The 14274-nt window shown below is 44.0% G+C and overlaps 1 protein-coding gene across 1 annotated transcript in view; it reads right to left on the bottom strand.

The window, feature by feature from the left end:
• The window catches only part of NAMPT (nicotinamide phosphoribosyltransferase), a 42303-nt gene extending 35927 nt beyond the window's left edge, over window positions 1-6376 (bottom strand). The window contains exon 1 of the mRNA XM_055301253.1: window positions 6039-6376. Coding sequence (XP_055157228.1) covers window positions 6039-6095 — 57 coding nt within the window. The 5' untranslated portion in view covers window positions 6096-6376. The remainder of the gene's footprint in view (window positions 1-6038) is intronic.
• Window positions 6377-14274: the final 7898 nt, after the last annotated feature.

The raw sequence follows: 14274 nt of genomic DNA, 5'->3' as shown, positions 1-14274 counted from the left end.
CAGAAGAGAGAAAAACAGGAATGGATCAGAGAAAATCATCAGAAACCATCAAAAAAATTAAATAAATAAAATGAATAAAATAAATAAAATGGCAATAAATACATATCTACCAATAAATAACTGCTTTGAATGTAAATGGGCTAAGCACTCCAATCAAAATTCATGAGGGATAAAAAAACAAGATCCATCCATATCCTGCCTACAAGAGACTCCTTTTAAACCTAAAGACACCTGCAGACTGAAAATAAGGGGGAGAAACATCTATCATGCAAAAAGAGGTCAAAAGAAAGTCAGAGTAGCAATACTTTTATTGGGCAAATTAGACTTTAAAACAAAGACTGTAACAAGAGACATAGAAGAACACTATATAATAATAAAGGGGACAATCCAACAAGAAGATATAACAATTCTAAGTATTTATGCACCCAACATAAGAGCACCAAATACATAAAAGTTAATAACAAATATAAAGGAACTAATGGATAATAATACAATAATAGGGGACTTTAACACCCACATACATCAGTGTAGTAATGATCTAAAAAGAAAAGCAATAAAGAAACAATGGCTTTGAATAACAGATGGATTTAACAGATAAATTCATAACATTCCATCCTAAGTCAGCAGAATACACATTCTTTTCAAGTGCACACAGAACATTTTCCAGAATAGATTACATATTAGGCCACAAAACAAGCCTCAACAAATTTAAGAAGATTGAAGTCACAGCATACATCTTTTCTGACCAAAACACTATGAAACTAGCAGACAACCACAAGAAAATATCTGGCACGATGACAAATACATGGAAGTTAAATAACATGCTACTCAACAATGAATGGATCAACCAGGACATAAAAAAATAAATTAAAAAGTACATGGAAACAAATGAAAACACAATGGTCCAAAACCTTTGGGATGCAACAGAAACAGTTTTAAAACTGCTTTATAACAATACAAGACTATCTCCAAAAGCAAGAAAAATCTCAAATAAACATCTTAAAGGAGCTAGAAAAAGAACAAAACCTAAAGCCAGTAGAAAAAAGGAGTAAAAAAGTTTACAGCAGAAGTATATGATATAGAAACTTAAAACACAATGGAACACAGCAATAAAACAAGGAGTTGGTTCTTTGAAATATTCAAGAAAATTGACAAACATCTAGTAAGACTCAAGAAAAAAAAGAAAAAGGATTCAAATAAAATCACAAATTAGAGAGAAGAAATAATAAGCAACATCACAAAAATACAATTATAAGAGAATATTACAAAAAACTATGCTAACAAACCGGACAACCTAGAAGAAACAGCTAAATTCCTAGAAACATATAAACTATAAAACTGAAGCAAGAAGAAATGGAAAATTAGAACAGATGATTACCAGCAAAGATATTGAGTCAGTAATCAAAAAAACTCCCAAGAAACAAAAGTCCAAGATCAGACAGCTTCCCAGGAAAATTCTACTAATTAATGAAGAGCTAATATTTATTCTTCTCAAACTATTCCAAGAGATAGAAAAGGGAGAAAAACTTCCAAATCCATTCTATGAGGCCAGCAAAACCAGATAAAGACACCACTAAAAGAGAACCACATGCCAATATCTCTGCTGAACATCATTAGAAAAATCGTCAACAAAATACCAGCAAACTGAATCCAAGAATACATTAGAAAGATTATTCACCACAATCGAGTTGGATTATTCCTGGGTTGCAAGGGTGGTTGAATATTTGCAAATCAATGTGATATATCACATCAATCAGAGAAAGGTAAGAAAAAGCATTTGACAAAGAACAACATCCATTCATAAAAACCCTCAACGAAGTAGGTGTAGAGGGAACACAGCTCAACATAATAAAAGCCACATATGAAAAACCCACAGCGAACATCATCCTCAATGGGGAAGAGTTCTCAGTTCCTAAGGTGAGGAACAAGACAAGGATGTCCACTCTCACCACTCTTACTCAACATAGTACTAGCAATCAGACAAACACAGCAATCAGACAAGAAGGAATAAAAGGCATCCAAAGTGTTAAGGAAAAAGTAAAACTTTCACTTCTTGCAGATGATATGACACCATATATAGAAAATCCAAAAGACTCCACCAAAATACTGCCAGACTGATAAATGAATTAAGTGAAGTCACAGGATACGAAAATCAATGTATGGAAATCTTGCATTTCTGTACACCAATACTCAAGCAGCAGCAAGAGAAATTAAGAAAACAATCTCATTTACATTTGCACCAAAATAATAAGATATCTATCTAGGAATAAATCTAACCAAAGAGGTAAAAGACCTGTATTCTGAAAACTATAAAACACTGATGAAAGAAATTGAAGATGACACAAGAAATGCAAAGACATTCCATACTCATGGACTAGAAGAACAAATATTTTTAAAATGTCTAAAATACCCAATGCAATTCACACAGTTAATGCAATCACTCTCAAAATACCAACAGCATTTTTCACAGAAGCAGAACAATCAATCATAAAATTTGTATAGAACCACAAAAGACCCCCAGACCCACCTGAATAGCCAAAGCAATCTTAAAAAGAAAAGCAAAGCCGGAGATATCACAATTCTGGACTGCAAGATATATTACAAAACTGTACTAATCAAAACAGTATTGTACTGGTACAGGAACAGATACATAGATCAATGGACCAGAATAGAAAGCCCAGAAATAAACCCGTAACTACATGGTCAATTGATCTTCAACAAAGTAGGAAAGAATATAGAATGGGAATAAGACATTCTCTTCAACAAATGGTGTTGGGAAAACTGGACAGCTGCGTGCAAAGAATGAACCTGGACCACATTCCTTTACCACAAACAAAAATAAATTAAAAATGGATTAAAGACCTAAATGTGAGACGTGAAACCATAAAAATCCTAGAAGAGAACACAGGCAGTAACTTTGACACCAGCCGATGCAACTTCTTTCTAGGCATGTCTCCTGAGGCAAGGGAAACAAGCAAAAGTAAACTACTGGGACTACATCTAAATAAAAAGCTTCTGTACAGCGAAGGAAACAATCAACAAAACCAGAAGGCAGTCCACTGAAAGGGAGAATGTCATTTGCAAATGACATGTCCTATGAAGGGTTCGTGTCCAAAATATATAAAGAACTTTTACAACTCGACACCCACCCATTTGAAAAATGGGCAGAAGATGTGAATGGACAGTTCTCCAACGAAGACATACGGATGGCCAAAAGACACATGAAAAGATCCTCAGCATCACTTATCATCAGGGAAACGCAAATCAAAACTATGATGAGTTATCACCTCACACCTGTCAAAATGGCTAAAATCAACAACACAAGAAACAACAGGTGTTGGAGAGGATGTGGAGAAAAAGGAACCCTCTTGCACTGTTGGTGGGGATGGAACCTAGTGCAGCCAATCTGGAAAACAGAATGGAGATTCCTCAAAAAGTTAGACATACAACTACCCTACAATCCAGTAATTTTTACTGCTGGATACTTACCCCCAAAACACAAAAACACTAAGTCAAAGAGATACATGCACCCCTATGTTTATAGCAGCATTATTTGCAATAGCCAAGATATGGAAGCAGCCCAAGTGGCCTTGATTGATGAATAAAGAGGAGTGGTATAAATACACAAAAGGCTTATTGAGCCATGAAAAAAGAATGAAATCTTGCCATTTGCAAGGACATATGGATGGAGCGAGAGAGAGTATAATGCTAACTGAAATACATCAGTTAAATACTGTAGGATTTCACTCCTATGTGGGATTTAAGAAACAAATGAGCAAAGGGGAAAAAAAAGAGAGAGGCAAACCAAGAAACAGTCTCTTAATCATGGAGAACAAACATAGTTACCAAAGCGGAGGAAGGTGGAGGGATGGGTTAAATGGGCAATGGGGACTGAAAAGTGTACCTGTCCAGATGAGCACGGGGCGATGGTATACAAGTGCTGACTCAGTATACTGTGCTCCTGAAATAAGTACTACACTGTATTTTACCTAACTGGAATTAAAACAAAAACTTAAAACCACATATAAGAAAAAAAGTTTCATATGAGAAAGAGAATACATTGGTCTAATTAGAAAATGGACAGAAATAGACTTTACTAAATAGATGCAAATTCTAATAGTGCATTAAGTATGTCCTGTTAGATCAGAAAACTTTAAGGTAATTCATTCTTCTAATTAAAAGCATCCCAGAGTATTATGCTGAGTGAAGTAAGTCAATCAGAGAAGGACATTATATGGTCTCATTCATTTGGGGAATATAAAAAATAGTGAAAAGGAATAAAGGGGAAAGGAGAAAAAATGAGTGGGAAATATCAGAAAGGGAGACAGAACATGAGAGACTCCTAACTCTGGGAGATGAACAAGGGGAGGTGGGCGGGGGGTGGCGGTGACTGGGTGATGGGCACTGAGGGGGGCACTTGAGATGAGCACTGGGTGTTATGCTGTATGTTGGCAAATTGGAACACCAATAAAAAATAAATCTATAAAAAAAATTTAAAGAAAGAAAGCATCCCAGAAAACTGATGTTAAAGGAATTTTACACTCCTCATGTATAACTGCTCAGGAGCTACAAACTAAAGGAATTTGTACTTGTTTTGTTTTTTAAAAGTCCAATGAATCGGTTTACACTTTCCATTTCCAATGAAATCATTAATCGCTACACTATGAAAACTTCTGGAAGTCATTTTAAGATTTATAAAGCCAGGAAAAAAAGTTCAGTCATGAAAAAATTATCAATGAAATCATTCTAAAATCACAACTGAAGACACTCAGAACACTAGGAACTAAGACAAGACAAAGTTTTAAGGCCAAGTAAACCAGACTTGATAATACTCTGATCTTGCAATGAATGGTGCGGATTTCCACTTTGAAAAACCCATTTCTAAATACTACATGATAACGAAACTTGGCTCTATTTTACCTAAGTATCCGTCTAAATGATCACAAATAGAATTCTAAGCGACTGGGAAGAAAAACGGCAACTCAAGGAACACGGGATTCTCCGAAACACTTCCTCCGAGTATGTAAGGAACGAAACCAAAAGGAAAAAAAAAAAAAAATCACAACAAGAACCAAAGGTGTGAGAGCATTATGCGTTCCTTCCCACTCCAAATCACCGTGTCGTTGGGTAAACACCAAATTTCATTTTGTGCAAGGATAGGGTGTCTGGTCTGACATTTCATCTTTTGAGTGTGTGGGCCAACAAAGCTTAGCAAAGTGTAGTTCAGTCTACTGCACGTACTCTGGAAACTAGGGGAAAGGACATTTGCCAGATTTTCCTCTTAATCACGCTTTCCTTGACTCGTTGGTGTTGAGTTTCAAACAAAAACGGATGGGGGCGGCAATACAGTCAAGTGTCGGAGAGGCGTGAGCCGGCTGCCCCACAGCTCCGTGGAGTTCTCCAAGGTGAAGGTTGCAATTCATCCAACTCGTATTTCGATCCCGTAGCGGCCCCGACGGGGACGAGGGCAGCCGGCCGGCCTCTGCCACAGGGGATGCGGAGTCCGCGTGATCACCGGGAGCCGGGGAGCTGCAAACGCAGCCGGCGCGGCGCGGCGCGGCGGGTCGGGGGAGCGGGCGCGGGCGCCCAGGGCGGGCAGGGCGGGCAGGGCAGCGTCCTCCTCCCCGCCGCCGCCGCCGCCGCCGCCGCCGCCGCCGCCGCAGCGGGCCCGGGGCGCAACGGGTCCCCGGCCGCCGCCTCCTCGGGGAGCGCGTACCTGCCCAGCGACGGGCGGGGGGCGGGGGGGCGGGGGGGGCCGCTCCTCGGCGGCCGGGCCAGCCCCGGGGCCGTTACCTAAGCGACCCGCTCCGCCCGCAGCCGCGGCCCAGGCCGGCCCGAGGCCAGGAGGCCGCGCTGCCCGGCGAGGCGTGCGCTCGGCCCCGCGCCCCGCGGCCCCGCCTCCCGCCGTCCATCCTCCATCCTCCCCACTGCGGCGCCAGCCTCACCTGCCCCGCGCCCCGCGCGCCCCGCGCCCGACCCGACCCGACGCGGCCCCCGCCCCCGCCCCCGCCCCGCGCGCCCCCGCCCCGCGCCTCTACCTTGTAGGAGTCGGTGGCCAGGAGGATGTTGAACTCGGCGTCCGCCGCAGCGTTCATCTCGGGCGGGACTGCGCGGGCCACGCGCCGCGAGCTGCCCGGCGCGGCGGCGACGAAGGGGAAAAATGGGCTTCGCCGCGCTCCGTTGCTTAAGTCACCGCTCGGCCGGGGGGGCGGGGGCAGGGGAGGCGGCAGCGCGGCGGGGAGGAGGGGCCGCGGGAGGGCGGGCCGCGAGCCGTGACGCGGCGGGGGGCTGGCGGCGCCCGCGGCTCTCGCGCTCCAGCGCCGGGGACTCCGGCCGACCGCTCGCCTCGGCTCCCCGCCCCCCGCGCCGTCGCCGTCACCGTCGCCTTCGCCGTCGCCGTCGCCGCGGAGGGGACGCGGGGGGCGGGGCGGGGCGGGGCGGGGCCGCGCGTGCGCAGCGCGCGGGGGGCGGGGCGGGGCGGCCGTGGGGCACGCGCGCTGGCTGCGGGAAGCCGGGGGCTGCGGCCGTCCCGGGCGAGGGGCCCGCGGGCCGGGCGTCGGCCTCGCTTCCCGGCACGGCGGGGAGGGGGGGGGTTCCCGGCCCGGCCCCGCCCCGGCTGCCCCCTTCCCGGCCGACCCTGGCTCGCTTTCCCGCCCCCCCGCCCGGGTCAGGCCACGCGGCTCGGGCCGAGGAGCGTCCCTGCCAGGGGCTCCGCATCCCCGTGGCGCGGCGGCTCACCTTTGTCTGCGGCCGCGCTGGGGTCGGCCCGCCCGCCCCCGCCCCGCCCCCGTCCCGCCCCGCCGGCCTCCCCGGGTCCGCGCGCCTCGGCCCGCTCCGCTTCCCCGCACCTGTGCGCTCGGGCTCCCGGCCGGGCCCGGGGACGCTGCGGCTCTCGCGGGGGAAGCGGCCCGCGCGCGGGCGGGGGTTGACCTCGGGCCGCACGGGTCACGCCAGCCCCGGGCCCCCCCGAATGCAGGAGCGGCGCGAGGGCAGCGGCCGCGGGCCAAGGCCTGACGCGGTGCAGAAGCCATCGCGTCATTCTCCGCGATCGTTACATGTTGGGAAACGGTTCGGTGACTTCCACCGTAAGACGGGAAGCGACGTCGGATGACTTCACAGAAGTGCGGACCATCCACTTGCGTAATTCTCCTACGTGGTTGCATCTTTTTGCGTAAAGACTAAATTTCCTTTGTCCACGTGGTCAGTGGCTGCTGTTGCCTGCTGCTTTTTTTTTTTTTTTTTTTTAAATTCTAGGATTCAGGTTTTACGGGATACAAGTAGCCAGGAAAAAGCAGTTCAATGAAAACGGGTTCAGGAACTTTGCAGACTGTTTTTCAAGTCAGCGGAGATCTCTCCTTTTATCTGTGGGGTGGGTTGAGACGGGAAGGGGGACGCTGTGAATGGAGAGATTCATCACAACAAAACGGGAGACCTCATTAATTGAAAGCAATTTAGGTCCAAAACTGGTCTTGGAGTTAAGTATAGATTCTGGACAGTCGCCTCCTATCTGTAGAGTCCATACAGCAAAGGTCACCGGAGTGTGATTAATAATGAGCCCAGGTAGTAAATAATACGTTTAGGGTAATAGAATAAGGGTATTTTCAACAAAAATGTTGAAAAGAAACTTTTTTTGTTCGTTTGATCCTTGTGTTCACAAGGGGAAATTATTTTTTAAGACCTTTAAGTTATTTAGATTTTTTTTTTTTTATTTTGGCAGATTTTATTAAGTCAAGCAGTGCGACCCCAAGAAAGAAGATGATCCTTTAGGAGTCTCTTGATTTGGTACTTCTTCCTTCATTTAAGATTTTTCATGACCTACCTTACTTAAATGACAAATTCTTTTGGCTTAGCTTCCTGGAATCCTTGTGTGTATAACTGACCATTGTTCCTCGCTGCCTTATGCAGAGAAAAAAAAAAATTGGGTTCTGATTACAAAATGGGCTTTGTTTATGGAGGCATTTATTTTTACTTTAATTTTAATTTTTATTATTTTGGCTTTTTTTTTGTGAAGCAAAGTAAAACTTGATCTTGCAGTCTTTGAGTTAAATTTGCATTTTTAAGGTGAAAAAGTTTAATATCTGTACGAGCAAAAATGTTAATATGGCATTCACATTGTTAGGCGTAAGAGTCACAAGGCCTGCATACATAATAGTGACTTAAACCCTCACAGCAGTCTCCAGAAGAAAAGCAGTATGTTAGCAATAGAAAGTCGTTTGCGGGGGATCCCTGGGTGGCTCGCTGGTTTGGCACCTGTCTTCCGCCCAGGGCAGGCTCTTGGAGTCCCGGGATCGAGTCCCGCATCGGGCTCCCTGCGTGGAGCCTGCTTCTCCCTCTGCCTGTGTCTCTGCCTCTCTGTCTCTCTGTGTCTCTCATGAATAAATAAATTAAAAAGAAAGAAAGTCATTTGCCTGGGTAGCCCAGGTGGCTCAGTGGTTTAGTGCCGCTTTCAGCTCAGGGCCTGATCCTGGAGACCCGGGATCGAGTCCCACGTCAGGTTCCCTGCATGGAGCCTGCGTCTCCCTCTGCCTGTGTTTCTGCCTCTCTCTTTCTCTCTCCCTGTGTCCGTCTCTCTCATGAATAAATAAACAAAATCTTTTAAAAAAAAATCATTTGCCTAAAAATCAGGCATACTCTGTATGGGTACCTACATGCTTAATACGGGACCAATTTTGAATTGATTAGGCTTTAGAACTATAAAATTATCACCAAATACCAAGTTAAGATTTCATTTTGAAATAGCCTCTCTTGAAAAACAGTTTAACAGCTAGCGTTTAGTATGTTTATCTAGTAGCATGTAAAAGTTTCTGAGAAACTGTTTCTCGTGGTTATCACACATGACAAATAATGTCAATACAAAGACTCAATTGGGTCCCCTCACTTTATTCAAAGACCTGGATTAATCTACCATTCCTACCAAACAGCCAGTCAAGCAGGGTGAATTGGACATCTAGCTCCTTATTAAAGTCCCTCAGAGTGTTACGAAAGCTTGTCACTTGTTTATTTGATCAGGAAAAGTGGGTGTTACTGCACCACTTTCCACACAGACTTCCCGACAGACTTTGGTACACTTAGGTATTTCAAAGTTGCCTCAGATATTCCAGTCTGACCTGATTTCATTTCAGTAAGGAACACTGTTAAAAAAATTTTTTTTTGACAAAAAAAATGGGAAAACCCCTAGAGAAGCAAATGTGGAATTCACCCATCTGCAATTCCTGACAATGGTCCTGCCCATCACCTTTATAACTTCCTCTAGTTTTACCTAGCATCAACAACTGTCACAAAGACAACTGTAAAGGAACTTTTTAATTAGGCTTAGACCTTTTTAAATTCAAACTTCCTTAGCACTTGGGGACCTCTCAGAGTTGTAATTCCTTGGGAATTACTCATCTAGAGAAAGACCTGGGTCTTCATAGATCTGATTGTCAGCACTGCCCACCCTTGAAGTACTCTTTTTTTTTTTTTTTTTTTTTTTAAGCACTCTTTAATGACTCAGTCTGCTGGGTCCTCTGCAACCACACACAAACACACAGAAAACTGCTGAGTCTTCTGGAAGAGAAGCAGAAGTGATAGCGTAAGTGTTACCCACAAATAGGAAGGATTAGCACACGTACTTGGATTGTTGACAGTCATTGCATTGCATATGTCCTTGTGGTCTGACTGCTACACCCATCGTATACCTGGACAATGCTGAGCTCATCATCCGTCTGATGTTAAACCCTCTTCAAATCGTATATCCTGCAGGAAATCTTCCCAATTTTCCCATCGTTATTAGTTGTGTTGTTTCCTATTGTACCCAAACATAAATTTTTCTAATTCCAACCATATAAGGTGGAAACTAATGGTGGAGAGAAAAAAGAGGAAGATTTGAGTTCGCTTTTAAAAGTAAGGCAAATGTGCACGTTAAGATGCTGTGTGTGAGGATTTGAGTATCGTAATTATTTATGCATTTTCTCGATGGTGACCTTAAGACTCCATGGCCAAAGCCAATGACTGAGAGAATGAGACCGCTAGAGCTGTAAAAACTGTCAGGGTTTTTTTAATGCAGTGTTTTTTGTTTTTTTTTTAGTGTGGCTTGCTTATCACTGATGGTATATGAGATGGGTGTCAGTGGTACTCAGATAAGCATTTCTCATTTCGATAATGACATATTTATTTCTAATGGATTTTAGAGAAATATACCTAACATATAAGACTCGATTTTTCTTGGGAATTGATACTGAGGATGAAACCCAAGTAGATGGACATTCAGACTGGTGAAACTTACTATTTTCCTGGCCTTTCCTAACTTATAACTGAGGATTTTCATATCCTCGATAAAAGACTGGTTTTCTTGAAGAAAGCTAACCATGAAAGGCTACGTATCACATAATTTTATTTGTATGAAATTCTAGAAAGACAAAACAACAGTGAAAGCAGATCAGTGATTGTCAGAGGTTGGTGTTAAGGGAGGCAGATTGACTGTAAAAAGGCAGATTTGAGGAAACGTTTTTGGGGGATGGAAATGATAAATGGGGTAGTGATTATACAATTATATACATTTGTCAAAATTCATTAAATTCTATACTTAAAATTGGTGAATTTTATCGTATATAAATTGTATCTCAAACTGAATTTTAAAAAAGGCTGATTTTCTTGAAACCATTTTAAACATTTTCCTGTTCTGTTTTCTTAGGTTTCTATTTACATGTTTTATTGTTTCCATCTTCCTTTACATGATTTGGAGATGAGCACCTTTTTACCCACCTCAGAGAGAGAGGATAGTATTGAAGCTGATGATCACGTATAGAACCCAGATATCAAAAGTGAATTTCCTGCCATTGAGTAGGAAGCAGGAAAAGGAATTAATCCCAATGTGATTCGATTCAGTAGGAATGTATAAACACATCTGAAGCAGCATTGGTGGACTTCAACAAGAAATGTCCCATTTATCCTCGGTTCTTTTCCAAAGCAGCCATGAAATCCCTGGGATCTGGTGTGAAGGGAGACAAAAACAATTTGGTAGTTACTTCTTTATCCCAACAAATTCAGCATGGGATGCTGAGATATATATAGAGTTGCCTGTGGACATAACCCTTAACTCTAGGAACTACTGCAGAGCAAGACCTGAAAAAAGGCCTACCAGCGCCACCCACGTCCATGTCCTGCGGTGTTTCTGTACCAAGAAAGGCTCTACCTGTGAAACCTTCAGTTGCAGGCTTGCATTCTGGGTCAATACACCTGCCTTTCTGGTTCACTCACTGTCCGCCTGAACCTAGCTCTCAAGACCCAGCACCTGCCCAGATGACTTTCCTTTACTGCTTATTGATACCTCGCCTAGACCCCATTTCTTCATATTATCCACATCATCCCTGTCTCCATCATCTCCCCCCTGGTCTGAAACCCTTACCTTTTCTGCTATGAGAGTATCTGCTACTGAGCATTGATAGGATACATCACACAGCCATGAGTGTGCATCCTCAGCAGGACGTGTAGGGCTGTCTGGAGGTCCATTTTCATTCCCTCCATTCAGCTTTCTCTCCCATTTAACTCAGAGGTTATTTGAAATGTTTACCTCTCTCCTTAAACCCATTACCTGCAAACAACTCACTTCTTCTCAGCAGTTTGTGGAGTCCTCTCTGTCAGTCAGGAACAGCAAGTCCATCAGTGGGAGCCTCGTCAGTGATCCTAGCTATGGCAGCAGATCTGTCTTATTCCGAGAGCCCAGTGTAGCACCAGGCACATAGTAGGGGCTTAGCAAGTGTTTATTGGATGAATGAAGGAGCAACTTCTCTCATCAAGAAAAGCAGGCTGGGCCTTGTAGCAGGTTGTATTGTTCACCCCAAATCACAGTCCTCTTTCTGGGTGCCTGTAGTGGTGAGCTCAGACGTGATCACGGAGTTGCTTTAGCCATGAAATGTGCATGGAGGGGATGAGCATCCCTCCCAGGAGCAGCTGTAAGAGCTCAGGCATGGCTTGTCATTCTCTTTTCCTTCTGCCCCAAAGCCTGCAGTGTTCCACAGAGGGGCTGCTCCATGTGCCTAAATCCTGATGTGCAGGCAGCAGAGAACCAAATCAGAGCCAACTGGCACCGGACACGTAGTGGGAGTGAGAAATAAACCTTTTCTTTTGCGAGCCATGGAGATTTTAGAGGTTGCTACCACAGTATAACCAGGTTTATCCTGAAGGAAACACACTGTGTTTTCTCTCTTCTCCAGGCTCAGGGAAAGAGGAGTCCCTCCTTCTACTCCAGATGAATCTCTCTCATCTGTGCTCTAGGTGTACCTCTCCCTACCCACCCCCACTCCATCTCCTCCAGCTGCTCAAGTGGACATCAACCCTTCTCTCTTCTGAACCTTTAAACACTCCCCTTCCTGTTGACTTATTTTGGCACACAGATGTATTTGGATTTCTCTCATCTTAAAGAACAAAACTGAAAGAGCCAAACTTCCTTTTCCAGTTACCTCAATATCACTCTACTTTTCCAGAGAAAGGTCTCTGCCTCCCATCTCTGCTCTCTTTCCTCCTCTTACCTACCTCAATCTGTGTGGCACTGACACTTTTGGCCAAACAAGCTTGGCAGACTCAATGCTTATACTTCATAGATATTGGCTAGTAACACTAATAAAAAGAAAAAAAAATCTTTTTTTCTTCATTGATCCATTATCCCTCTCATTTTTCCTCTGACACCAGAGTGACAGCATTTTTTCCAAAGGAAGTCTGAACCTATTATTATACATTTGCCATGGAACTTGACTACAGGTCTCAGCAGTAACCACCTGTTATCTACCTCAGAATTTACCTGGGACTGGACCAGATGCCTCTTTCTTTCCTGGAGGTGAATTTTCTGTTCACCTATTGCATCTGTTAATTAGAAGCAAGGGAGCATTTTCGATCCCATCTTTATCCAGGGGTTTTAATCATACTACTTCAGTCCTGAAGAGCTTTTTCCTGTTTTTCAAAGGAGGCTAAGGAGCTCCTCATGCACTAGAATCCCTGTGACTTTCTCTGAAATTCAGAATTCTGAGTTGGGCACATAGACTGGATTTCCCACAGATAATTAATGCTCTAAGCTGCATAGACAGCTATTAATCTTCTCTTCAAATTCATCCAGACTCAATAAGAATGAACATGGCCACCACCCTGAAAACTGAACAGTATGTCTGTATATACTAGTCAATTAAAATAATCCAACTTAATTAAAGTTCATGGTGCTTGCCAAGGCTTTTTAAATGTTCTGTTCTCCTGAACCACACCTATGATACTATAGACACTCACATGATAAATTGTTCTAGATTTTCTTTTGTTTCTCAAGGTCTCATCAACCTTATGGGATAATCAAGAATGTGTGAAACAAACAACATGATTTAGGACTTAGAGTCTTCCCTTCCAAATTGCCCCAGATCCTCCCTTCTCAAGGCTTCAAACAGATTCACTTCAATGCACTGGATTTTGGGGTCACTGTCTCTGCTCTCTGCTGGGGTTGTTGGTGGGCTCTTCTAGCCCACTTGTCATCCTTCTGCAGCCACATGTCTTGCACTTGTGCTCATATGATGGCTTCATACTTCTGCAAATTGTAGTGCTGGGTAAGACTCTTGGACCACCAGTGATTATAGCTCATAGTATAGCCTTAAAAATAATCCTGGCTTTTGTAGCTCTCTTATCTCAGATACTTAGGACAGTTTTTCAAGGGCTTACTTACCTAGAGGATATTTGAATGGTGCTACCATCCTGTCTTAAGATGACGGTCTCCCTCACTTTTCTTGGACAGAATACTTTTGGTTCCAGGTAATATAACTACTATTAAAAGTGGCTTAAGGAATAGGGTTTCATTACATCCACAACAGGAAGCCTTTTTTTTTTTTAAAGACTTTATTTATTTATTCATGTGGGACACAGAAACAGAGGCAGAGGGAGAAACAGGCCCCCTGCGGGGAGCCTGATGCGGGACTCAATCCCAGGACCCCAGGATCATGACCTGAGCCAGAGGCAGATGCTCAACCACTGAACCACCCAGGTGCCCCTACAACAGGAAGTCTTAAGGTAGGTTTTACTAGGGGGAGCTCAGTACATCAACAGTATCAGGATTCCTGGCTCTTCTCCATTTTCTCCCCATTGTTACCTTCAATGTACTAAAGATGTGTCTTTGTCACACACGTCACAAGATGATTGCCACAGCTCTATCATGACCTCACATAAGAACACACAGAAGCAAGAAGAGAAAGTAAGGTTTTGTTTTGAACGCATCTCTCTCTTTATTAGATGCAAAAACCTTTCCCAAGAGGTGCCTGCAGACGT

The sequence above is a fragment of the Nyctereutes procyonoides genome, unplaced genomic scaffold, assembly GCF_905146905.1.
Source record: "Nyctereutes procyonoides isolate TBG_1078 unplaced genomic scaffold, NYPRO_anot_genome, whole genome shotgun sequence".
Taxonomy (NCBI): Eukaryota; Metazoa; Chordata; class Mammalia; order Carnivora; family Canidae; genus Nyctereutes; species Nyctereutes procyonoides.
Note: the sequence above shows the minus strand (reverse complement) of the source record. Positions and strands in the feature narration are given on the sequence as shown.